Source organism: Neopsephotus bourkii, unplaced genomic scaffold (genome assembly GCF_033783945.1).
Source record: "Neopsephotus bourkii isolate Nb327-2 ecotype Australia unplaced genomic scaffold, CSIRO-AGI_Nbou_v1 NB_1825, whole genome shotgun sequence".
NCBI classification, from domain to species: domain Eukaryota; kingdom Metazoa; phylum Chordata; class Aves; order Psittaciformes; family Psittacidae; genus Neopsephotus; species Neopsephotus bourkii.
In genome coordinates this window covers 6,252,590-6,278,866 of record NW_026902298.1, presented here as the reverse complement: position 1 = coordinate 6,278,866, position 26,277 = coordinate 6,252,590, and the positions used below count along the sequence as shown (strand labels likewise).

The 26,277-nt window shown below is 39.3% G+C and overlaps 1 protein-coding gene across 9 annotated transcripts in view; it reads right to left on the bottom strand.

Annotated features, from left to right (window-relative positions):
• Positions 1-26,277, bottom strand: part of FAT3 (FAT atypical cadherin 3) — a 410,737-nt gene that overhangs the window by 119,827 nt on the left and 264,633 nt on the right. For all 9 annotated transcript variants that reach the window (XM_061343747.1, XM_061343753.1, XM_061343751.1 and 6 more), the window contains exon 4: positions 14,389-14,450. In XM_061343747.1, coding sequence (XP_061199731.1) covers positions 14,389-14,450 — 62 coding nt within the window. The remainder of the gene's footprint in view (positions 1-14,388; positions 14,451-26,277) is intronic.

Here is a 26,277-nt window from a genome sequence, read left to right as displayed (position 1 = left end):
TAAAGGAAATCATATCAATAATTGCTTTGATTTTAGCAATAAAAAGTTCTGCTTGATTTCTTGATGCCTACTTCACAAGTTTCTGTGTCAAATTAATTTTAGACAGATAATAAGCATTAATTGGGCCATATTTAATCACAGTTCCATCTAACAGGCAACACAGACAAGCCTTATTATCTCAATCTCCACTTGTCTTTGATTCTAAGTGTCCTATAAATATCTACTATCCAGTTTACAGCGACACAGGGTCAATTTTACAAGCTGGTTGAGAATCAGCATGGGATTATACACAGGGAAAAAATGCAGATTGCAATTTTGAGGCAAAACTCATATTCTTGGACTATCTTTTAACTTCTTCTAAACTCAGTTTCCAGCTTTGAAAACAGCTTAGAAAATGGGCTTAGGCGTTATATGCCATGCGAAAGATGTGAAACTGAAATTCAGATAACTGTTCTAATGATAAAGAATGAGAGCAATCAGCCCTTTCCCTGATGGTTGCATTAGGACTCTGTTTCATCAGACACAGTAAAATCCTTGTGGTTTTTTTTTACTAGACAAGACTGACACAGCTAAGTGAATGTTCAGGGACCACTCCACTTTAAGCCTTTTTTTCACTTAGTTTACTTCTCTTTTCAGCTCTGTTGAACCTCTATAAGCCTCCAGAAACACCTGAATAGCCTCTGCATTCCCATCCACACCGTGGGTGGTGGATTACATACATGCTGCATGGATACACACAGGGAAGTCTAAGGGCAAGTGTTTCCCTGCTGACCTGAGCTCATGTTGTCTGAGCAGCCAAAGAATTACAGATATATTCTTGGTGAAGGGCCTGGCCAGCTGTGAAGTACTGTGACTTGGAAATCAATGGAGATTTTCCCATTGATTTTGGTGAGAGCAGGGCTGCACCTAGAACTCAACAATTTCATTTTGGTAGCTTTTATTTCTCATTCAGCATGTGCCCAGTCCTGGGCTTGAGTTAAGATTCACAGAAGGGTTGGAAAGGACCTTAAAATCATATTGTTCCATCCCCCTGGGCATGAGTAGGGATGCCTCATGCTAGACCAGGTTGCTCAAAGCCCCATCCAACCCTGACTCCAGCACTGCCAGGGATGGAATATTTACCACTTCTCTGGGCAACCCATTCCCGTGCCTCGCCACCCTCACAGCAAAGAACTTCTTCCTTATACCTAACCTAAATTTCCCCTGTTTAAGTGAGAACCCATTGCCCCTTGTCCTATCACTGCAGTCCCTAACGAAGAGATGAGTGCCATAAGAAGCACCTGAAAGCTGTAAGTCTTTACTGAAGGGCAGACAAGATCTTCACCACTGCAGCACCACCACCACTATATCCATTATAAGTGACTAGGAAGAATCTTACTGTAATATCCAGGGAAGAGTGAGATTTTTCTGTTAACTTTAAAGAAACAGCAATTTCCTAAGCAATTCTTTCCTTTAATGTGATTGTTTCCCCATTGTTCAGTCTGTTACAGATAGAGCCAGCAATCTTGCAAACAGTGATGTACATAAATAATTTTCAGACTGTGCCAAGACCATACTGTGTGTATAGCAGCAAGGTTATTTGGGGGTAACAATACAACAGGAAATGCTATCCCAAAGATTTAAAATTCCAAATGTGTTGCAGGAAAAAAACATAAAAAGTTCTGGCCCAAAATGTTAATTTCCCTGAGTAAGAGAACACATTAAAAATGTTCAGGTTATTAATATTAATTAATCCATTAATACTATTATAAGTAATTAATTGTGCAGTGCCTGTAGTCCTGGAAAGGGATCTTTATGTGTCTGAATAATAAGAAGATGACATCCTGCTCCTGCAGTGCAGGTACGATTTTAAAACATCATAATTATACTGTGTTCAGTGCTGGGCTCCCCAGTACAGGACAGACATGGAGCTCCTGGAGGATGCTACAGTGGGGATACTACAGTGATTTAGGGTCCGGAGCATTCCTCCTATAAGGAAAGGCAAATTAACCCTGCAGGAACGGAACGAGGTACTGAAAACACAGCCCACAGCTCCTAGTAGGGTAATTTGCTCTGTCAAGAAGCAGGATGAATGACTGCCTCATGCTGAGCACTGTGCTGCAGCAGCAAGGATTCCTTTTTGGGAGCTCAGCAGCTCTCAGGAAGCTGGGCATCCTATCACCAGTGTGATCCATCACCAGACAGCCTCCCAGTGCTGCAGAAGAAAACATCTTCTGAACACTTCAGACTTATTTTCATTAAAAAAGCCACAGCTTTCAATTGATACTTTCACACTGAGAGACGCGTATTATAAGTATTAAATGCCTGAAGAGAAGGCATTTAAACCCAATGTCATTTTACTCTCTAAAATGTGGTTCCCTAGCTGTGGTGCTACTGTTAACACTGCACTCAGGAGGCACCAAGTGCTTTGCAACAAGAATAGTGAAAGATCTTTAACTGTGCATATATGTGGCAAATGCCAGTGTAAAAAAGACACAAAACTTGGACTACAGTATTCAATTTAATCCCACAGACATATGGCCAAAGCTACAAGGAAAGAGTTTGTGCAGATCCATCTGAACAACAGGATTTTGGTGAGGAGGACATGGACTATATGAGAGTGAACCTCACATGTCAGCTCATCTTTCTATTCCTTCTTGAATACATTATGGTCTTCTTTTGACACGGAGCTAATGGACTTGACTCACTGCCTTCTGCATCTCTCTCAGTCAACAAAGGCCAGGCTGTTTTGGCACACTTTGACAAACCACACAATAAAGCATCGCCTCTGCTTAGCTAAAACGTGCAGTCTAAAACAACACTCAGGAAATATTTTGAGTGCTCTTTAAATTGTGGCAACATAAAACCACGTTTAAATTTTCCATGTTTTTTTTCAATTATGCTTTTAAAATTGCTGTTTGGCCCTGAGGGTTGAGAACACATTTTTATTTATATAACACCTTAAAAATTATTTGGAAGGACAGTGGAAGGAAACAAGATTCATAGGGAAAAGCAAATACATTTGAAGTTATGACAGAAAGTATTAAGCTATTTGTTGGTATCTGTATTAAGGAAACAAGCTGGTCCTCAGATAAGTTGAAGCCATGAATTGACAGACTGTTATTAGTAATATTTGTATTTTTTACTTTCCTAGACAATGTGAGAAAAAAATAATTCATTATTTTGGTTCTGCCTTTTTGCTCCCAATTACTGATGTTAATCCTGGCTCTTGAGTATTTAGAATACCCCTTGCCAAAGAAAGTACTTTTTGCCAAAACATAAAATGAACTGCTATGATAACATTTTCAGTGTCTTCATATCACGGGAGATTAGCAAACAGCAATATTACATTTCAGAATGAGGGGATTAATCTGTTTCCTGACAACTGAAATTTGTTTGCCTGGGATAAGAAAATTATTGCTTTTGAGGGCAGATTTCATAGCACTTGATGCTTCAGGGCCTTTGCACTTTTCTGTTTAAATCATATCTTCATAAAAAGCAAAAGAATTGTTTGGTCTCTGATTATTATCAAGCTGAAGTCAGATGAGAAAAGCATCAGGATTCCTATGTTCCATGATAATATATTTAGGGAGGAAAAAGGTGTCAAATCTGCTTATTAAGCTGATTCTCAACCTGATTAGAGGTTTTCTTATCTCTAGGTGTCTAGTAAACACTTTAATTTGTGTCATGTTATAAATTATGCTGAATACTCCAACCTCATTTCGGCACGTTTCACACAATGATGCACTTTTGCTGTAATAAATTATATTTGAAATAAAAAAAATGAACAGTGTTTTCAGACTACCATGTTTTTGCATGACATTTTCCTACCCTTTCCAGTATGTCTTTTTTGCTCAAGCTGAATGCTGAAGGATTATGTGGCAGAGGGACATAATCTGTGAGTATGATAAAGAGGGAAAATACATAATACTGAAACACCTTACAGGCTTTGGTGAGAAGACTGTATGGGATGCAATGAGACTCAAAGAAAATGTGTATTCAAGGCGCACACCAAGTGCATGGACTGGGGCATTTTGAGAAATGAAGAGTTTTCAGTACATCACCAATACTGGAAATTATGAGACCCTGGATAAGAAAAGCATTAACAAGATGGAGACAAGACCAACCAACCAACCTACTAAAAAATAATCAGAAGAACACTGATAAAACCCAATGATGTTACTCTAGCCAGACAGAGTAGACCTCAAAAATAAGGATGATCTTCACCATGATGGAGAAAAGAGAAGATAGTAAAATCAAATGGAACTTGCAAAACGAAAGAATTGTTCCAGTTTTTCCATTGTGGAGAGGTAGAATGTAAACCAAAGGGCTCACATGTAAAGATGATCTGGGATAGGAGCTGTTTAAACTGTGGGTGTCCTGGGAACCGTCTCCAGTTAGACTTCATGGACACTGCAAGAGCCTGTGATCAAAAGCCATATCTCAAACCAAACCAAAGTCTACTCAAGTAAAAGGAATTGTAGATTTTGTGTTGGGATCCCCTACAGTCCGTACTGCAGGGTGGTTGGATTTAGTGTCTATAAATGATGGCTGTGCAAATATCCCCAAATTAAACTTTTTTTGAGATAACAAGCATAAATTCCCAAGAGCCGAGTAGGGATCACCCTGGTGGAAAGGGCATATGGATGCAAAACTTGTTTAAGGGCATGTTTCTAAATGATGGATTAATTAAACGGCACACTAGGATTTCCTATGCCTACAGAAGATTTCAGTACAGATGCAATGTATTCCTAACTGAGAAAGAAGATGCTCCCCTGCCTTAAGTGCAACACTCAGCTTGGTCTTAGCTAGGAAGGCAAGAAACTGACACCTCCACAAAATGTGTGTGTATGCATGTGTATGCTCAAACACTTACAGACATAAATTAACAGTCTGGCAGCTGATGGGTATTGCAAATGCTACAGAAAACATGATATAGCACTAAAGCAGACATGCTTCAGATAACACAAAGGCTCTGTACATCTAAAATAGATTCAAATCATGTGAAAGATTTCCTGCTGCTTCTGCAGAAGATTAAAACATTGGTACATTCATAAAACAAATGGGAAGGTTTAGCAAAGCAGCTTGCCCTTCACAATGACTCATTGTCTCTCCAAGCACGGAGCCTGGCAAAAGAGACACCCTGAAAGGGTATATCCAACCAATTTAAGCCTGGTAGGTGGGCTCCAGCCCATAAAAAAGAGAGCTACAGATCTTAAGAAACATACAATGAAGAAAAAACCTGTTAACCTTGAGCTAATCTGAGAGCTAATCCCTCAGTAAGAAAGCAACATTAGACCAAATTCCTAAATCCTGACTTGAAAAGAAGAACTTGGTATAGACTAACCACAGAATTTGTCTACACAAGATTAGCATGAAGAGGTTAATAAAATGAGAAGACCATTAATATATCCCTCTCTGTTTCAACAGCATTTAACACTTGGGTGCAGCCCTGATTTCCAAGCCACACAATAATGTTTGGTGTCTTAATAATACATTCCCATCCCATTTGCATTGATCTAATGCTCTGCCACCTCATAGTTCTGCAAACAGAGCAAAAGCAGCAGGTGCTGGGTATATTTTAAATCGCTTTCTCTCGTGTTCACTCACCCCTTTTCCAGACATATCTGGAATAATGCATCTGTGGATGCTGTTGTCTAATTCTCTTGTCCTGGGGCTTATCAGGGATAACTTTTGAATGCTCCATCCCTGGTGGTGTTCAAGGCTGGGTTGGACAGAGCCTTGGGTGCCATGGTTTAGTGTGAGGTGTCCCTGCCCATGGCAGTGAAGTTGGAACTAGATGATCTTAAGGTCCTTTTCAACCATAAACATTCTATGATTCTAACTTCAAGAAAATCACCGCTACTAAAGCCAGACTAAGCACACCACTCAGGGTAAGCAAAGGAACTCAACTAGCCCCCAGGATAATAAATAAGACTTTGCCCTCTTCACAGTGACATCACATATGTCTTAACATAATGCTATTTACCCAAAAGGGCAATTTCTTGCACCACTTGACTTCACAACTGCATGATGCTAAATCCAGTGAGATTTTAACTAGGTTCAGAGGGTCTAGGAAATGTTGATATGCCTCTAGGCTCTCAGGAGACGGTCATGACCATGCAGGCTGGCAACCCATAGGCTGTATTTGTTTCCTGTCACAATCCCACCTTCTCTGTTACCCCTTTAGAACTGGCAGAAAACACTTTATAAGACAGCACACTAAGCCTATACACTTGATACCTCCTTCCATCCTTGCAAGCAATGAGGTGCTTAAAGACCTGTTGCTAGATTGCTGTGGGTCCACAAGGAAAACCCTAAAAGAGGCATTTGATGCCCAGCATGAAAAAAGCTGACAGCACTGTGCTTTACGGATTTTCATTTCTTCATTTCATGACCCGTTAGTTCAGGTCAGTGATTCATGAAATATGTAAAACAAGCTCCCTCCCCCCTGCAAAGTCCAGCTATATGCAAATCATTCCGTAACTAAGGCAAAGCTCTAGGCAATCAGAGATGTGACTTTTCTAATGTGACACAGCTACCATGGTAGACAGCAGTGTGTAAATCAAAGCCCCAGCCATGGACAACTTTGATCTTGCCATGCATGCGCTTCAAAACACAAACCTGCAAAATCATCTGTATATTTATAGTGTGCCAACTTTTCATCTAAATGGATAATAGGCTCATGATATCAATTGCTCCCTGCCCATTTCTAGCAGACTCACTATCTGGTGAAACATAATTTTGTTGAAAATACACTTAGGGCTGCATTCCACTGTAGATGGTGAATCTGTCATTGTATGTATCGATGAACTGGGAAAATCAATTCTCTTCCATGAGCTAACGGATGACTAAAGAATAAATGAGCTGTGCTTTCTTATTGTAATACTCAAATAAATTAGCAGAAGCCTATAATAGGTCTATAAAAGTTTTATAAACTATTTGATTAATTTCCACAATTGTCAAGCACTCATAACAAAACCTCAAAGTTTTTGTGCATTGTATTTTGTGTGTGTATTTTGTGTATTGAGTTACAAAGAATTTTGATTTAGGAGGTTCATTAAACACAGAAAAGAGGACTGATTTTCTTCATTGCTATTGGTATCCCGAATCAATAGAATGGATTAACCAAACAAGTGTGAGATTTTTAATGCTGGACCAAAATCCTGCAATGTAAGAACTTCCATACAGTATCAGATTAGCTGGGTGCCTTAAGCACTCTCCAAAAGAGGCCCGGATAACTCAGATAAAAGTGATGGACTAATTGAGCTGTCACTAGTGTGTTTATCCTTGATATCATATTTATGTCAGCATGTGCAGAACATTTTTAAGTTAAACAATCTAATCTTGAGAGATTAAAAAGAATCAGATAAATAGTACCTAGAAAAAAATAAAGGCTGAAATCAGCCATAAGCACAAGGCAAAAAGTAAAACAAGGCATCCTCAGGCTTGAATTAAAGTCTACAAATTCTGCGGAAATGTCATAGATGTTCCACTCTCTCAAGGCTCAGTTGGTATTTCACTGAATATATGAAATAAGCTGAGGGCCACTGTTACTATTTGATATATATGGACCCATTCCTGCTCTTTGCCTTTGGTATAAATTATGTCATCAGAGTTGTGTGTACATTTCCCATTGGCTACCTGAATTTAAAATGGAACACTAAGGAATTTAAATACACAAGGTTTTTCTTTTTTTTTTTTTTTTTTTTAATTCAAACTCATTTTGACCCATTATTATTTTATGAATATCTTTTTCTTAATACAAAAAAACAAAATTAAAATTCCACATGCATGAAGAAAAACGTTATTAAATTCAGTTTTCCCAATGCTTAGGCTTTGTTGTTTGTGTTACTTCTCAAGTCCCTACCTAAATTAAAGGGTCAACTGGGATCTATTGAGATTTGCAGTAATCAAAGAAGAGAGAATAATCTATAAAAATGCCACGCTTTAATTATTTTGCAGTTTACAATTCCTGTTCATATCTCTTGCACTGAGGCCACTCAGTTAACAGCTGACTGAACTAGTAATATTTCCAGGGATCCATTCAATAATTCCTCAACTTATTGGATCACATTAGCTAGAGACAATAGTTAATTGAGGAGACCACTTATCACCACAGACAGATGAATCACACTAGGACTATTCCCATGTTTTGCTGTGTAAGACTTTCTGCCTGAATACACATGAGAAGCAGTGTGCAATGTCATATGCAAATCCGGCTCTGAAAGAGGGTTTTAACTTCCCGTCATCCCTTGCCTTTGGAAAGTTGTTGGCTGCTTCTGAAAATACAAACTTGATGCAGCCCCATGTGTCTCTAGGAAGATGGTGCAGATTAACAGCTCCTGAGGAAGACAGGGCACAGGATGGAAGTATGCAGCATGGGATGAGCGAACTCTGCATGCTCCTTCTACACCAGGCACTCAGATCTCTGGTAGATTCACCACCACAATGGCCCATCCTATAGGCAGCTTCACCCTTTGCTGATAAACCCATGAAGAGGTGGTACAAGACAAACATAGGTCTGATTTTTTTTAGAACCGTTTATTTTCTTCCCTTTCTTTTCTTTTTTTGCTTTTTCTTCAACTAAAGGAGAAAAAATGACTGCTACTGCTGAACCCAGGACACCCCCAACTTTGAAGTTGACATTCAATGTCAATGTGTCACCATTCAAAACTGACATGATGATACAGGTTTCGTTGTCTTCTTAGAAAGTTGCACCTACATACCTACTGTTTGACTAAAAATCCTTTCAAGTGTCTTAGAAGTAATAAATAATAGTCCTTCTACTTCCAGCAAGCACAGCCAGTAATAATTTTTAAGTTGAAGCTGGAAATAAGAGGTTTTTTACCTCTTTCTTTAATTTCCCTTGCATCATCTGATAGGCTTCAATGTTTAAAAGGGAAAGGCATGTGCCTTTGGAGCCATTTAAACCTCAGACAAGATGCTCAATCAGACACACTGCCTCATTTTTACCCCATTACCAGCATGTCACCGAGAAAAAATGCAGCTTTCTCTGCCAAATGTGGGCAATGCTAAAGATCCATGAAACAAATGCTTACACAGATTCGTAATCGAGGGTTTAAGCAATCAGTGTTCTGTGGAGCAGTATTCAGCTACATAAACCCAATGAACTTTGTCTTTTGTACTTCTCCTGTAAAAATACATGAGTATATTGCCACACGGCTGCCTATATTCTTCAGAAAACGTTGCAGTTTCTACAAAGGACCCCTGACTTCAGGCACCCTTAACGGCAAAAGGCTCAGAAGCAAAACAAGTTTAAATCTGTTAAGTTCTTGTATGGGAGATGCCGCAGGAAAAGAGGAGGATGGCAGAGAACACAGCGCCAGTCCAACACTGAACCATCAGCGTGGTGTTTGTGGGAAGAACTGAGAGGCAGTGCTATTTTAAAACGCTACTTTTCGAGATTTAAAACCCACTCTCCCCTGCAAACTCTGGCTGTAAATTTCCAGCAGCAATTTCCCCTGTGATATTCCAGACCAGATTCCGAATGATAGTCCCTCCATCAGAACTCCCCTCACAATTACAATTTCACATTAAATGAGTGGAAATCTGAATCTTTTTAGAAGGCTACAATTACAGCAGATTATTACGCTTCCCTCTAATTACTGCATATAAATACACACCATGTAACACACTTTATTGTACCCTGTTAGTGTAGTTACAGTAAATAGAAACCAATACGCTTCACTCAGCCCATGTATTTTGACACATCGAATTTAGCAATCTATCTTCATTACAACCCCTTGCACTGTTACTGACATCCTTCTCAGAGCTACACTCAAGCATCACAGCAGGAAGATTGATGAGGCTTGTATATACTGATTTGCAGGCACTTGAGAGGCACTGCTACTATTCTGATAACACTAAGTTGGCTAAAAATTAGCTGCACTAAGCCAACACTCTGCTCCCACTTCTCCTCCTCAATAATTATGGTACATGACTCAGGCCTTGAAAGGCTGAGGCTGTTGTAACGGTATTTTAAAATGTATTGTCTTCAGTTGCTTTGTCACTCTTGAAGAGATTTAAAGTTCTGACCGTGCTGACTAACACCTATTTTTATTCTTTAGAAAGGCTTTGGATGGACAAGATTTTCACCATGACAAATGTTAAAAGATGACTTCTGAATAAATCCACAGTGGTAAATTTAAACAGTTTGGAGGAACAGAGAGACACTAAGGATGCAATTTTCAAAACTGGCTAAATAACTTAAAAGCCTGCATCACGTGTGCTCATCAAGGAGAAACTAAATAGCCTCAGCACTTTAGAAGCATCAACTTGCTGTATACTGTTATCAAGAGGATGAAAAGGTCGTCTCTCACTCAGGTAATTTATCCCTGCAATCATAAAGTTTCAGTGACTGTTGCTAGAATTGCACGCTGAAGCCTGTAGCCCTTTTGGCTCATTCTTTTGCTAAACACAGGTCTTGCCCAAGCAATTCCCAGCAAACTGAACTTCGCAGTGGAAGTGTTTTGCAGAGGCTTTCAGTGATGGAGGCATAAGGAACCCAGCATCCATAACAGCATGCTCAGAAACCACTCAGGGGGAGAAAGCATGTGCTCAGATCCACCCTCCAGGTTGAACGTGCAAGTCAACGTAGTGCAACCCGGTTTCAACAATCGTCTCCCATCAAACTATACACATATACTGGAAAGCAGACCAGGAATTATTCATATTCTGGACATCTCATGATCAGCTGACACAATGAAAGGATGCAGATCCTGCATTAAATGGTTTAGTTTTTACATTTGTTACTCAACACCCATCACTCCAGCAGCTGTTACATAAAATCACACAGCAAAATCACTAGTAATTGTGAAGCTGTCAGACCAGGAGTTTGGAGGCATCTACAAAGGACGTGGGCAGAACAAACCAGACAGACAATTTTCTGTGCTTTTTCTATAGCTCAAACTCTACTAATATTCTCCACTTCTAGCTTAAGTAAGTTAGCATCATACCGTTGCAGATAAAGTGTTAACATAAAAATCATTAGAAGACCACACATGTACAAGAAGGAAGTAAAAGAAGGAAAGAAATGGGTCATATATCTAATCATTGAAGGAGAATAAAGACAGATCACCCAAAACCTGCAACTGCACCTCATGGAAATGCATCACTATCATCATTTACTTGCAAAGCAAGCACGTAGCTCTCAGAATTATATGTCTTGCTTCAGATGGATATTTAAATTCTTCATCCCAACTACAGAATTTTTAAGAAAGTCTGTGAAATAAAGCAAATGCTTTTGGCTTGCTTCATGTGAGAAAGCAACTTAATCAAGTGGTCATTTTCCTCCCATTTCAGGCAGAACCATTCCATTAGTAAGAATCCACTAAAGCTAGAGACCATCCTGTATAAAATTCAAGACCATCCAATTTAACCCTAAGCAGAAAAAATTCTACCTGATAGAAAGCACTGAATAAAACCTGCAGCCATACAAGACATTATGAATGTGCCAACCCCTCCCCCCCAAACAACCAAATTAAGCTCTCACCTTGAGAGCTGGGAAAGAAATAGCACTGAAAATGCCACAATCAAAGAAAAATCTGGGAGCCAAAAGTACTTTTTTTTTAATTCTTCTCACCCCCCCCCCAAAATCCAGAAACCCCCAAACCCATCCAACCCTCCCCAGACAACATCCCCAAACCAAACAAAAACATATCAATTAGTTTAAAAGGGTGTCTCGCTCATGCATCTTTCAACTCAGGGTCTTGACATGTTTCTGCACTCACACTGGGACATACTTTTTGGTAAGTCCTGTGGCACAGAGTATTAAAATAGTCATGTGGACACAGATCCATACATTCAAATAAGATAAATAAAGGAGGATGGAGAAGAGATGCACAGCTGACCTGGGCTCAGTACTTACTTTACAACAGACTTCTTGTGTACTCACAAGGTGAGTCACTTAGATTCATCTTTCCTAAGCATGGCAGTCTTAAAAATCAATATCCATTCCTTTCTGGTAATTAATGTTTTCTCCAGTATAGACAGGGACAGATATCTCCTGAAGAGCCACCCTAAGCAATCACCAGATGAAGTGGAGGTCTGGATGAGCATTGGCACTACATACGATTACCATTACCACCAGACCAGGTGGAGGTCTGGATGAGCATTGGCACTACACACAATTACAATGACTAACATCTGCTGTGTTATTTCACCTTGTTTCCCTAACAATTTCTGAGAAAAAGATGGAAATACTGTTACTAATGGAATTTGCTCAGTAAGTATTGGCTGCTATGGGTATAATGTTCCTGTCAAATTCTGGTAGGAAAAAGACAGGCTTATTAAAAGTAATTAAAAAGTTGTATCTAGGAAGGGTCTGTCACTACCTCAGACACACACTGGGGAAAGGGGAGCAAAGGTTGCCAGGTCAAGCACTACTCAGAGCTTTTCAAAGGGAGACAAGTTTGCTCTCTTTTAAACCACACAGACTACTGGCAAAAGGGCATGAAATGAAGCCGGAAGGGAAATACTGTACTACTGGGAGACCATGGTTGTCTTGGCAATTAAGGCCTCTCCAGGGGGTTAATTACACAGAGAGAGAGACAGGCATTTTAGAAAACGTTTTCTGAGTGTGTCACAAGAACAAGCACAGCTAGGCCAGCCTGGCTTCAGATCCCCGGCAGCATATCTGTTCTGATCCCCAGGAACGCGCCTCCCAAGAGGCAGTGATTCATCAGCACCTCAAAGAGCTGATGTGCCCACTGGGGCCATATCCCCACCAGAGTCCCATTCCCTTTCCCACACGCCATTCCCAGATTTCTTTTACAAAAGTGTGGTCTTCCTCACCCTTCCCCAGGACACCCTGCTCAGGTGTTTCTCTTCTCTGTAGCCTGCCCTCCACTCCCCATTCACAAGCCCTAGAGCATCCTATGAAACCAATTTCCCTCTAGTTCATCGTGAGTCCTCAAAATCTTGCAGATGGTTATTTTCTCAAAAGAGATATAATTCAGGGGAAGAAATATTTTAACTTGTACTGATGACTAAAACCTAATTCCTATAAGTGATTGTTTTTTAGTTTTGCTGTTAATAGTAACACTTCCCCATCTGTATGGGAATCCTCTGGCAAATGTGGATTTGGCGTGGTCTCTGAGGCAAGCACGTAACTGGAAAAGATACTTACAGACCTAATATTCTCATGAATAGATATATTTAAAAATCAATGCCAGTTTCATTCAGTTTGCAATCTTCTCTGACAGTATAAACTGTAAAGCTTGCAGGTTTTGGAACACATGATTACTTTACTAACTTTCCAACTTAATAAATCCTAGAAAAGGGAAAATCTTTTTGTTTCTCTCAATTTATTTATGGCCTAGAATGTGCAAGAATCTGCAGGGAATTATCAAGAAAAAAAAGCCCAACAAACTTGTAGAATAATAAATTAAACCTTGTCTCGTGTTCTGCACTAACTAAAACAATTTGGGATTTCTAACAAACAAAAATAACCATGGAATATGTAAAAGTATATCTAACTAGATTTTGCTGACAGATACTGATTACATTGGGAACTATTTTGTCCAGATACTTTTTTACTTGTATGGATTTGCAGAGAATTCCCTAAAATACATAGTAGGAATGGTTATGTGGGACAATATAGTTCTTTTCTACTTGTACAAACATGAATCAAGAATTCCTTATTTCACAAATAGACAAGAGAACATAGTCAAGGATCTTCTATCCAAAGGGAAAAAAGCATAGCATGATGTACAGCAATGTGAAAGAAAACACGTAGTAAACCCAGTAGTTTACAAGTATACCACTCCACATCCAATATATGTGAGCTACTTATAAAGACAAACATTCACCTAAGGGCCAAGGGAATGGTTTAGGCACTCTTTTTAGAGGACAACTTTTAACTTGAAAATTCACACTGGTAGTCCAAATAAGTGGAAGATGAGAAATTCTTCATGAACTCTGATGATGCAGTGAATGTGAGCAACATCAAAGTTTGCATTCATGCAGAAGAAGAGCCTGTATGTTAGATCTGAGATGCAAAACTGAAGGTAAATGTGTTTAACTTGAGAGACTGAAAATCTTGGGGGGTTGTGGTGATTCCACCACTAAAAAAAAAAAAGAAAAATATTAAAAATTGCTCTGGGTATTCTAAACTTCTACCACAAATAGAATTTAAGGGCTACAATAAAAGGTTTAACTGAAGCAGATGAAAGGTGGAAAACAAGAATTGTGCATATTTGGTCATTTTTTTCTGTGCTTGAGAATTGCAAAATGTACTATTTCTTCTGTACAATCAGACAATTCCCATCTTTGCGAAAGTCATATATTGAGAGAATGGAGAATACTACTCTCCTAGAACAGGAAGGAGTGATTTTAAACCACAAAAATCAGTTAACCTTTTAACATATATTTTCCACTTAATCTTACCTCCAAAAAATGCTCTGCTTGCTGTTCCCGATCCAATTTTCTTGACGTGGTTGTAATCAGACCTGTGAAAAAAGGATGATGTTTGATTGTCAATATCCATTGAAAAATACATGTCTCTATCGACCAGAAGTAAATTCATTTTTCTAACACTCAAAGGGAAAAAATCTATTTGAAGCTGTGTCAGACACAGATGTCTTGACATCTGTCAAGCATGTTGTTTCTCAGTCCAGCTATTATGAATTTCTAATGATGGATCTTTAAAGAAAAATGATGTGAGAAAAGTAACTGAAAAGCAGTTAGCTCTGTACCTACAGTTAACAGGCTACATTTAAAAACTTCCTAAAGAATTAGTATTTGTCTTGTGATTAAGTGCTTCAATGAGTCATTTGCATTTGACTGAAACCCTTCCATAAAAAAAAACCTCATTAATGATTTCAGAGTTCTCAAACAATTAATGGGATAAGGTGCTGATTACTTCCATGCCAAGAATACTTGACAAAGGAGGTTATTTCTGTAATAACTACTTGTATACATAATGATTTCCAAATGTAATCATTCTAACGCATTAAAGGTTTTGTACGACAATTTCATCAATTTGTTCCATGCTCAAATTGAGCCTTTAAAATAAAGTACCCTTTTACATAAGGATAAGCAAGATATTTTTTTTCTTTAAGTAATGTGATTTCACAAATTATTAAAGTCTTGTGAGATTTGTACCAAGGAAAGAACATGAAACACAAAGCTCCCTCCAGGAAAGCAACGCACATCTTCGATGAACATAGCTTAGGTTTTTTTTGCTCTCACTAGAGATTGAAAAGGCAGATTTGAGTTTCCCCTCATACAAAACCTTCCTTTGGATCAGAGAATGCAACATGTGCTTGTTTTGTCATAAATTCTGACGAGCATAAAGGGACCAACTTTTCCTATAGATAAAGCTGGTTTTGCAGCGACTGCCAGTGAACAAAGCCGTTCTCAAGAATTTCTTGTCTCTAAGATTACCAAGAAAGACAAGAAAATAAGTACTCCCTATTGTACCTAATATACTTATTTAATCAGACCAGCCAAGCATCTACACAGAAATCCATGACGACCCTAAATTCTTGAAAAAAACCCCCATCAGCAACATCTTACAACTACATAACACCTCCAGTGCCAGAAAGCTTCTACAGCTACAGCTTCTCATACACTGTCACCTTCTCCTAGGAGGCATCACATTTTAGCTATTTTGGTGAGAAGGGCTGGAAAGTAACAGGATGAAGCGAACAAATGGAAGTCCACTCTGCTTCCAATATACCAGACTTGTTACAAGATCTACTAGACCACGGAAGTGACACCCAAGGGGATGCCTCACACTAGACCATGTTGCCCAAAGCTCTGTTTAACCTGGCTGTTATCACTGAAGGTTTTTTTTTTTTCTTTTCCTTTTTTCAATGTAGAGCCTTTTGGACCACAATAATGGTCAGAGTGCCTTCAGACTTGAATTTCCTTCTAGAAGAGATATATGAATACGTCTTTATGATAAAACTGCCTATATTTTAAGCATAGCAGTTCTGAACAGATTTAGCATACAGACTTAACAGTCATTCCTAAAGGGCAGGTAACCAGACCATCACCATCAGTTCTGTAGATCAGATCCTTAAGTATGGTGCTAGCACAACTAGCTGATTTTGCTTTAAAGGCAGCTCTACATACAAGTACCAGTGCTGGGAAGTTTCATTAGTTTTTTACAACACTCTATATAAATAATTGGTCATTTGTGTGCAGTCATGGGGCCTCTAGTTTCCAGTCCTGTTCTCTGAGGAGCTCTCCCATCTGACGCTCATGGTGGCCTCATTGCAGTCTCCTGGCTGGATGTGTATCTGGCCCTTTCAGATTATAAAACTGTATTTCAAGGAATTCTGTTTAAATCACCAAAACTGAAAACAAAATAATATTACATTCCAGTTATGTCTAAGACTACCCACAGCTTTAGCACTCCAGTCTCAAAGAAATTCATTTCATGGCGTTTATGAAAACTGTACTGTGTCTCTCCCTCCTGCATTCAGTACTCTATGCCATAGATACATAATAATAGTAATATTTAGCAGGATGTAGAAATTTATTTTTGAGACATCGGGCCAACTGAGAGAAACTTGGCTTTGCACAAGACAATATATCTCAGTTTTAGTTCTTCCCTAACTGAATTAACTTGTCATACTCTGTTATGGTGTAAAGGCATTATCTAAAGGAAATAACCTAGAGAGAAAAACAAACCCAAAGAAATGATGCTAGGCTGCCCTGGTGTTTATGATATAAAATCACAAGGGGACAGTGACAAAAAATGACCCTTTCTTTTTTCCCATCTTCAGTATGTGCTGCAGCTCTTCTAAACACAGTCATCTGGACAACTGTTTAAGCCAGTTGGGAAATACAGCACAGATATATCACAAAATAGTCAAAACCACCAACAGGCTTCAAAAACAAACCTCTCACGCACCTTCTCTCAAATTTCCAGGGAAAAATCATGGTACTGCTAAAGATATTCATAACTGTGATGATTCTTAAAGAGTCATGACAGTGAAGAGGAAAACTGAACTCAATAGGAATTATTTACAATAACACCACCAGATCACAAGCAAGTTTATGTGATTCTATTCCCAGTATTTCATACTTTTCTTTGAGTTTCCGAATTGAAGCATCTCTCTGCACATCCTGGCACATCTCTTCCTCAGGACATATAAAAGAACTGTTTTGTGAAACTCTGAAACATTGCTTGAGGTAACTCTATGTTCTTATATAACTTGCTTTCCTATAATACCTATCACTTTTGCTGTCAGAGAACTTTTCCCACCCTAACAAATGAACAATTATTGTTTTCCTCCCATTACAGAGTTTGGAAATGCTGGAAGGTGAATAAGCACATGTCCCATTATATCACAGGATACGGTGACAAGTCCCAGCTGACATGGACTAGGGAACATACTTCTGGCACCTCACTGTACACTGGATAGGATCTTCATTGTCTCCTGCATCATTTCCCTCTAAAAAGAAACTCCGCATGTGCACAGAGAAGAAATGCCAATGTCCTTCACCCCATCACCTTATAATCTGGATGGGAGAACCAGAGATGTGAGGTGGGCAACAAGGCAAACCTGCCCTACAGATTAGGTGCAGTTACAGGGATACGGAAGAAAGAATAGGACCAACACTAGGAAATACTGAGATTTTAACCAATACACCAGCCTATACACCAACACTAGGAAATACTGAGATTTTAACCAGTGCATCAGCCTATACAATCTTCAGCTGATGCCTCATCTTGGAAACAGACCACCAGTTATTAAGTCTGAGACGTGATCAGGGTGTTTGACCAACATTTAGCACTGATGTCTGGGACAATGCTTTTAGCACATCAAGATACAAAGTGAAAAAGATCAAAACCCACCTGAGTTACTTCACATTTGCAATGAGTGAAGCATGGAGCTACTAGGGTGCAAATGAAGAAACAATTTATTAGCAAACAGTAACTCGATCATAGGTCTGATGTCTTAGAATTAATGCCAGGTATGCTTGTGGTTACATGTGGATCATCCTTCATGATTGAAGATGACATAATAATTATGAATTCAACAGTACAACTAATGCTTTATAATAATACTTTTGGGTATAAAACTGCATTTTTTTTAATAATAAAGCCAGCAAACGTGAAACAGAGAGCACCAGTTTGTTTGTTCTATTGCATCACCTAAGATAGGCTTTGTTATTTAGAAGTAACATAATGTTCTGTCTCAAGCTGAGTCTTTTGTGATATAATGTATTTTTTATTTTAACAGTAGTTCTGCTTGGATGCTTAAACTTGTGGCTATGCTAAATGTCTTTATCTGAGGAATACCCAAAAGTATGCATCATCCTCTGAAGAAATCCAGGTAATAGGCTCAATTTAATGCAATTCCACTGCAATCAAAGAAACACCATAAATTTATGCTAGGAATCTCTCTCAAATGAATGTAATCTTTGCATTCCAATTTTTAGTTAAGAATAAGTGAAAAAAACCACAGAGAATTATTAATTTATTTAGCAAACAAGGCAAACAAATTTATATTCAAATATAATTTAAGGCCAACAGCTTTCGTTTTTAAAAGTTCAGTAACTATATTTCTATTTGCACACCCAAATTATTCCTTCCCAAGGAGGTTGTGATACTGCCATGTAACCTCACCAGAGTTCCGACATTTAATCTGAATTCTGACATTTTTTCCAATCTTTATCAGAGTTTGTTTTATACGCTACTGGAAATATAAATATATTTAATAGGATGGCCTAAAGCTAATAGAGGTACTAATGTTTCTGGCTATTTTTATTACTAGCTTGACAAGAAATGTCACTTGTTCCTTGGAACAAGTCCAGAGCAGGGCCATGAGGATGATCAGGGGACTGGAGCACCTCCCGTATGAAGACAGGCTGAGCAAGTTGGGACCGTTCAGCCTAGAGAAGAGAAGGCTGCGTGGACACCTCATAGTAGCCTTCCAGTATCTGAATGGGGCCTATAAGAATGCTGGGGAGGGACTCTTCATTAGGGACTGTAGTGATAGCAAGTGGTAACAGGTTAAAACTTAAACAGGGGAAGTTTAGATTGGATGTAAGGAGGAAGTTCTTTACTGTGAGGGTGGTGAGGCACTGGAATGGGTTGCCCAGGGAGGCTGTGAATGCTCCATCCCTGGCGGTGTTCAAGGCCAGGCTGGAAGGAGCCTTGGGTGATAGGGTTTAGTGTGAGGTGTCCCTGCCCATGGCAGGGGGGTTGGAACTAGATGATCTTAAGGTCCTTTCCAACCCTAACTATTCTATGATTCTAAATACAGGATAACATGCAAGCAAGGTGAGAATCTTGAGAAGTGCAGACAAAGCGTGGAGAAGTAAAAGCAAATAGTGACTTTTCAAACTGTAGCTGACCAAAGTGGAGGTGATAACCAAAGATGGAAAATAATGCCAAAACTACACTATCCCAGATTGTCAGCAGAGGATCATGCACTATTTGAAAACACTGCCTTAGAATTTCCATAAATTATCACCAGTCATCCAGAGTAGAGCATGCACATAAACCTTAATTTATATGCTGGGAAGTTAAGCATGCATTTATTTTCTTAACACTTTATGTTCTGGAAAACTCAGGGCATTTGCTACCTCTGTTCTTGCTGTCAGAAAGGCTGACAGCACCTGGACAAATGCAAACCTGCCTGCTAGCTCTGCCTTCAGTGCTTTAATTAGAGCAGCCAATTGCCAATTAGGATTTTCCACCTCAATAACCCATGCTTGGCCTTCAGTTAGCTCTTGTTTCACAGAAGGGTTCTCATGCAAATAAAACCTCTGTGTCTGTGTGTGCTTAAGTTGATAGACCATGCTATACAAATACCTACATATATACTGTATATACAGTCTAATATTTGAGTATGTGTATGTCTGTATGTGACCTTTTATATATACCCAATAAGTTGAATATTAAAAATTATCCCCAAATACACATATTTACATAGGTATATTTAGCTCTAAGGTTTACTGATATTCCTTCTTTCAACATACATACATTATATTAAATATTTGTGTGAGAAACAAATTAAATCATGGACTTTGAGAGCCACAGAAAAAAATAATTCACCAAGGGCTGTTATAGCCTTTTATGGCTATTAAAGGCTATGGCTAAAGAAATCTCTAAGCACTGGCTAGCTTGAACACTAGCATACAAAGGGAAATGTTGTGGGTTTGCTGCTTCTAATCGTTGATCTCTATGAATCCAGAACAGCCCACAGCTGTAGGCGAGACAGCAAACTAAACTGACCTTTGGCTTAGAAGAAATTCACATATTTTTCAATATTATGGCACTTAGTGACCAAAAATCAGTTTGCCGCAGGCTATTTTCTAACACAGATTGAATTTGCCTAATATGGCTATGAAGCCAAGGAGAGTTCAATAGCCTTCTCCTTATGAAATTAAATTATTTTCGTTCAACCTGTGGATGGATAACCTTACCTGATGTACTGCTTAAAAGATAAGAGAACCTGGTATGGTGAGACAGTAAATTTTACTGCTGTCTCTTGAAGTGCTGCAAATTTTATGGTATAAAGTATAAATTTTTAAAAAAATTAAATTTTAAAGAACTCTTTTATTAATTCCTCATTTCCAAACTTTGTTTAGATGAAATATGAAAAGAGTATATGACAGGTAACGAGCAGGCTAAAGTAAAAGAAGCCGAATACACGTCCCTGTTCTAAGCCAAAGGCTGAGTGTCTTCACAGAGGTAGGAAGGTGAGCATGAAAGCAACCTCCTTCCCTTCTCCAGCAAAAAACTAAAAGGATTCAATTTACCACCTGTTTTATTTTCCATTATTAAATAATCTTTTTTCCTGATATGCATACTCATAAAACCCATTTCACTAAAAAATTACAAATGTAGGATGAGTTAGAAGAATGTATTGCCTGGCTGCAGGTCATAGTGGTACATATACCCTCTCCACCTGTAGAACAGCCAGGCAGGACAGGGCCATATATTACAGGGCTTACACATAACTCCCATCCAGACATGGTCTGGGTGGAGTAACTGAGGTCTTGTTCTAAAGCCTTCTAGTGCCTAGTTGCTGAGAGAAACTTTCTCCTCATTAAGATACTTACCCTCATCTTCAAAGAAAACATATTTGAGATGGAAACAAAAATGTAAAATTCAAGAGCTTTCTCTGCAAAGTTTTTGTGCCCCATGAGATGCTCTGAACGTCCTGCAACACTGATGCTATCCTGTCATAGTCCAAAGTGGATACGCTTCCCAGTCTGCCTTTGTCAAGGATACTTTAAGGAACAAGGATACGGAAAGAAAAACGCATGAAGATATCAAAGGAAATCTTCTGTAGAGTTACCTTGAAAGATCTGCTTAGGGAGAAAAATGCCTCGGGATTGTCTGCTGAAAATACAGGCCTTTAAACCCAACATATTAAACAGGCAAAAGGAATAAGTAAAACAAACACTGCTTTTCCAAAGATGCTCCATAAATTCAGTAGCTGGTTATATGCACTGCTTGTTCACCAGAGCCCCAAGGCTCAATCTGCAGAAATCCATAAGGGAATGTATGGGTTTACAGATGAGTTTACTAGAAATCTCAAATATTTATTAACAGTACACACAATGGTGTGTACACACAGCATTTCCACGCAAACACAGAAGAGAGCACATAACCACTGAGAAATACAGCCATCAGCTGTCAACTGTCCCACTACTCTTTGAAAGCAAATTTAGGACTTTGCATAGAGAAAAAAAAGGGCAGACACAATAAACAGCATTAGGATTTCCACCATATATTCAGGCAAGTAAAACTATCGTGTATTCCTAACCACAGAAACGTTGAAATGAATAGCTATAACCAGGGTAATTTTATTACCCACAGGCAGTGAGAGGCGTTGTAAACACTCTAACAGCACATTCATCTCCTGCAATAAATTAGGGATCGACAAAATGAAATTGAATTTCAAAGATAAATGATAGAAAACGATGGAAGTTTTACTTGGAGATGTAAACAAACATATCATTTTACATAATTACACATGTAAACCTCTAATTTAGAAGGACTGTATTCTGATCTAAATGAATGATACTCCATTGAACAAGAAGGAGAACCCACCAGGCAAGCCTGTGCAATTACGTGGAGGGCTGCTGCTTTATTGTTTTTCCTGAGGTGACAATGAAAGTGAAATGACCTCTTTGAAACGAGGTAGGTATAAAAACTGATTGCTTTAAAAAACAGTTATGTTTTCTAATGTGTGGTTATGTTTGGAAAAAAAAAAACAACAGAGGAGAAGCTGAAGCAAGCCCTTTTTCTTCCTCTTTGGTTGTTCCTTACGTCTCTTGCTAAGAGTTCCCTCAGCTTATTGCTGAAAATATCAAAACTCTGCACAAAATGCACAGCAAACATTTGCTTTGATGAAGAATCTGGATTATGTTTTCCTTGAAAGGCAGATCCTGGCTTTTTTTGTTCCTAGGATCTGTTAAGAATGACAGTATGGTGTGCCAGTCTGTTCAGTGGAACAGGGGACTCGGAGGGACTCCCTTTTGTCCCTTCAAAACTCAGCCAGCACAGTCCTCAGCAACTGCAGGCGAAGCCACCACTCTCCTAAGTATTCCCATTTTAAAAGCAGCCAGTTTTTCTGTTCCCCACATTCCTCCTGGAAGGCTATTTGGGAACACGATTGCACAGCTGAAAGCCCTGGTTGCCAGACACTGCATTTATGAGCAATTTGCACCTTCATTTTGGTCAGCTAAACAGGCCAAGCTCCACTGGCTTCCTCTTGCCCTCATCCCTCCTAAGTCTGATGGATGTAGGCTGAACAGTGCGCTCCAGATAACATCTACATAGCCCTGCTAAAGCAGCCTAATTTCTGTTTGAGTGGATGCATGTACAGCAGAAAGTGACAATCTTGTTATTAGTCCTCAAATGTATCATTTTGTCTACTCTGCTAATGAATTTCTACTCTTCAAACCCCCAGGGATCCTTTCTTCCCTCCCCACCCCCCCCACCCCCCCATTTGGATGACACTTGCTACCTCTGGATCAGAGTAATATCCCACTTTTGAAGCCAGCATCATTGAAGAAACCACCAAATAAAAAAAATGTGCCTTGCCAATACTTGACCTAATCTGTTAACGTGTGCCCTTCAGCATGCAAATTCCTCTTTCAAGACTCATCATTTTTATTTCCTCTTTATCCAAACCCATATGCACATATCAATTTGACTATTAATCTCCATGTCCTCATACCTCATAAATTCTCCAGTGTAACCGTATCAAATGCATTTCTGAAGTCCAAGTAGATGACATACAGAGCATTTCTTAGAATATCATTTATCTTATCAGTGACATCAAGATAGGCTGAGACAATTTACTTCTGGTAAACCCATGAGCACTTTCATCCCATTTCTATTTATTTCCATGTTTTTAATTATACTGTCCTTCTTCAAAATGTGTTTGAAAGCCTTGCAGATGACAGAGGTCAGATAAATAGTTCTGTGACTGCAAGGCTTATTTCTTCACCCTAGTTCTTATCTCCCAGTTGTATGGTTCAAATCGCAGATTTAATAATATCCCTTAATAATTACTGGCTAGGAGTTGAGTTTAATGTGGCAGTTCTTTCACATTTCTGGAGTGCAGATTATCATAGTTACTCTTACTTGCTATGGGAGTGATGGTTTGGTTGGGAAGAAACCAAATCCCAAATAGCTGTGGACAGCAGGGTGAAGTCTACAAACTTGCCTGCATCAAACCACAGCTACTACCTGACTGCGGTCACTTCAGACCATAAAACTGCTTAAACTGCAGCTCCCCAAAGCCTACCCTAAAACATGATTTCTCAGGGATAGGATGGTAAAGCCACCATCAAATACAGTGAAAAGACTAACAAAAATGAAAAGATTAATAAAGTCCAAGTGCCCAAGCTGCACTGGCTTCTCTATCAGCACTGATGGACAGCTTCACTGTGGTGTCATTGTAGCCTGAGTCATTTCTTAGGTCTGTGATGCTCTGAAACAACTGAGCAAATGCCCTGGAGGGACTGCCATGCAGGGGCTTAGCTCTCTTCAAACTCTTCACATGGAAGTTCACAGTTTTGGGGCTAAGAATGTTTTCAAGTTCAAATCCTTTATCTAGGCTCAAATGAGTATGTAAGAATAGAAATAGCATTCATATCTTTTGTTTTCTTGTGCAGCACTGCCTAAAAACCTAACTGCTAATATGATGCCTCAGCACAGATTTTAACAGCCCCCTGCATCGCCTTCATTTTCAGCAGAAATTACAGAATTCTATTTGGGTTATAATTAGCATATAATTACTACTGGCAGGAATAGCTATAAATACATGTAACTAGTGGCTAGCTTAGTAACCAGCACACATAATCATTATACAATTTTCTTTAATTTTTTCTGTGCACAAAGGCCTCATAATTCTGCACAAGTGACAACTGAGCCTAACTAGGCTCTGCTTATAATGTATGCTAATTCATTTCACTGTTTGCAAGAAAGAGGACTTTTATAATAGCATCCGTGGTGGGGGTAGGTGCTGCCACTTTTAGTGGAAAGGGCCTATGCAAATACTCTGAACCGTGGGCCTGAATACATCATGGACTGCTGTTCAATCTCCTTCTCCAACATGTTATGACAAAGGAAGGGAAATATAATAACAAAACCCACTCCAATGTATGCTTTTGTACAACATATATACAGGTCACAGCATGATGAAGTCCTGGTATTTTCCTTTCTTAGTTGTGGAGGAGGTGTGGAGGGTGCGCAGGGCACAGCTGTCAGTTATTCCTCCTAATCTAGACACCCTCATTACCTTTTAAAGAGAAGTGATTTTGCGTTTTTCCACACACATACCCTCAACCCAAGGGCTGTTCTTGACAATAGAAGAACAACGCCGGCTTTTCTCCTGACTGTGCTCAAAAGAAAGGCGTTGATCCCTCATTACCAGCAATTGTCTCCAGCTCAGCAAAGACACAGCACTGGGAGAGCGGCTCCTTGTGTCAACCACAGATTCCCCAGGTCGACTCAATCTCATCTTCATCTCTAATAAACAGAATGATTTATCGGGGAGGTGACCTTCCTGATCCAGAGGCAGAATGCAGGGCTGTGGAAAGAAGCCTCATAGAAAAGATATATGGCCGTTTCTCTTGACATGCATCTCACAGACAGACCTCAGCGCTGTCAAGATGCGCTGCCCTTCCCAAGGTGGTCTCCTGCCTAAGAAATTGCACTGAGACACCTCTGCTTGCTTTCCAGCTCACCATCTGTCCTGCTCTGTAACCTTAAATGAGACATTTTCTGTCTCCATGCTTCTGTCTTGCCTCCTATAATATATAAAACTGGGGTAATTGATATCATTCTTTGTAAAGTGCCTTGTGATCTATAAAGGAAAAAATGATTTGTGCAGGAGTAAGATTGTTATTAACTAACAATCTCATAAAGCTCAGCCATAACAGCACTAAGCATCGTCCAAAATTTATTGTTAAGTAAGTAAAGAAAATAAATTCTTTAAAGACTGGAATTAATTCCTTTGCTTTCCAGGGTTTTCTGCTTTCTTTTTTTTCACTTCTCTATGCAGGGATTTATTTAAATTGTTATCAGTGGATAAAATACAGTATTAGGTCTGACACACACCCCCCCCCCAACTTCAGTGGCTCAGCATGTAACAAACAGCAAAAATGAACAATAAAACTATAACAAGAGCAGTAGCTGCTTTTCTCCACAAAGCTAGTCCAGTACCTCAGCCTTGTCAAACAGCTATCAAAGCAGAGAGGCATGAGTGAGGCCTGGGTACCAGTAACAGAGCAGAATCAGTTATTTGCAAAGAGCTTGCTCTTGTTTTGACACAAAGTAAGAGATGGGATCGTCATGCTGAGCTCTTTTCACGTACACAGGCAGAGGGAGCAGAGGAAGAGAAAGACCTCCCATGTTCAGCTGGGGGTCTCAGCAGCAGCATCCTGAGTACCTTACCTGATGGTTCCTTTTAAACAATTACACCAATTGATTTATAACTAACTCCTAGAGTGACTGAAGGAGAACCTGAAGGGACTGGGATAACAACATAGAGGGGACTGAGGAACAAGGAAATGTGGACTGGGGAGGATGTTAACATGCATCAATCCCAGCAAAGAAGAGGAGACCAAAGGAGGTCATGTTATGCAAGCCTTTTCCACTGATGGGGCTGATGGCAAAGCAGCAAGGGCAAGCTATCACCTAATAAATGAGGATGGAGTGATGCTACTACATGGACTACTTTTGGAACACAGGATGCATCCAGAGTCTGTGACAAGTGGCTGCTGGAAGTTTTGCAGTGTAGGGACAACTACCACTTGTGTTTTACTTTCTCCTGCCTGAAGCATAGC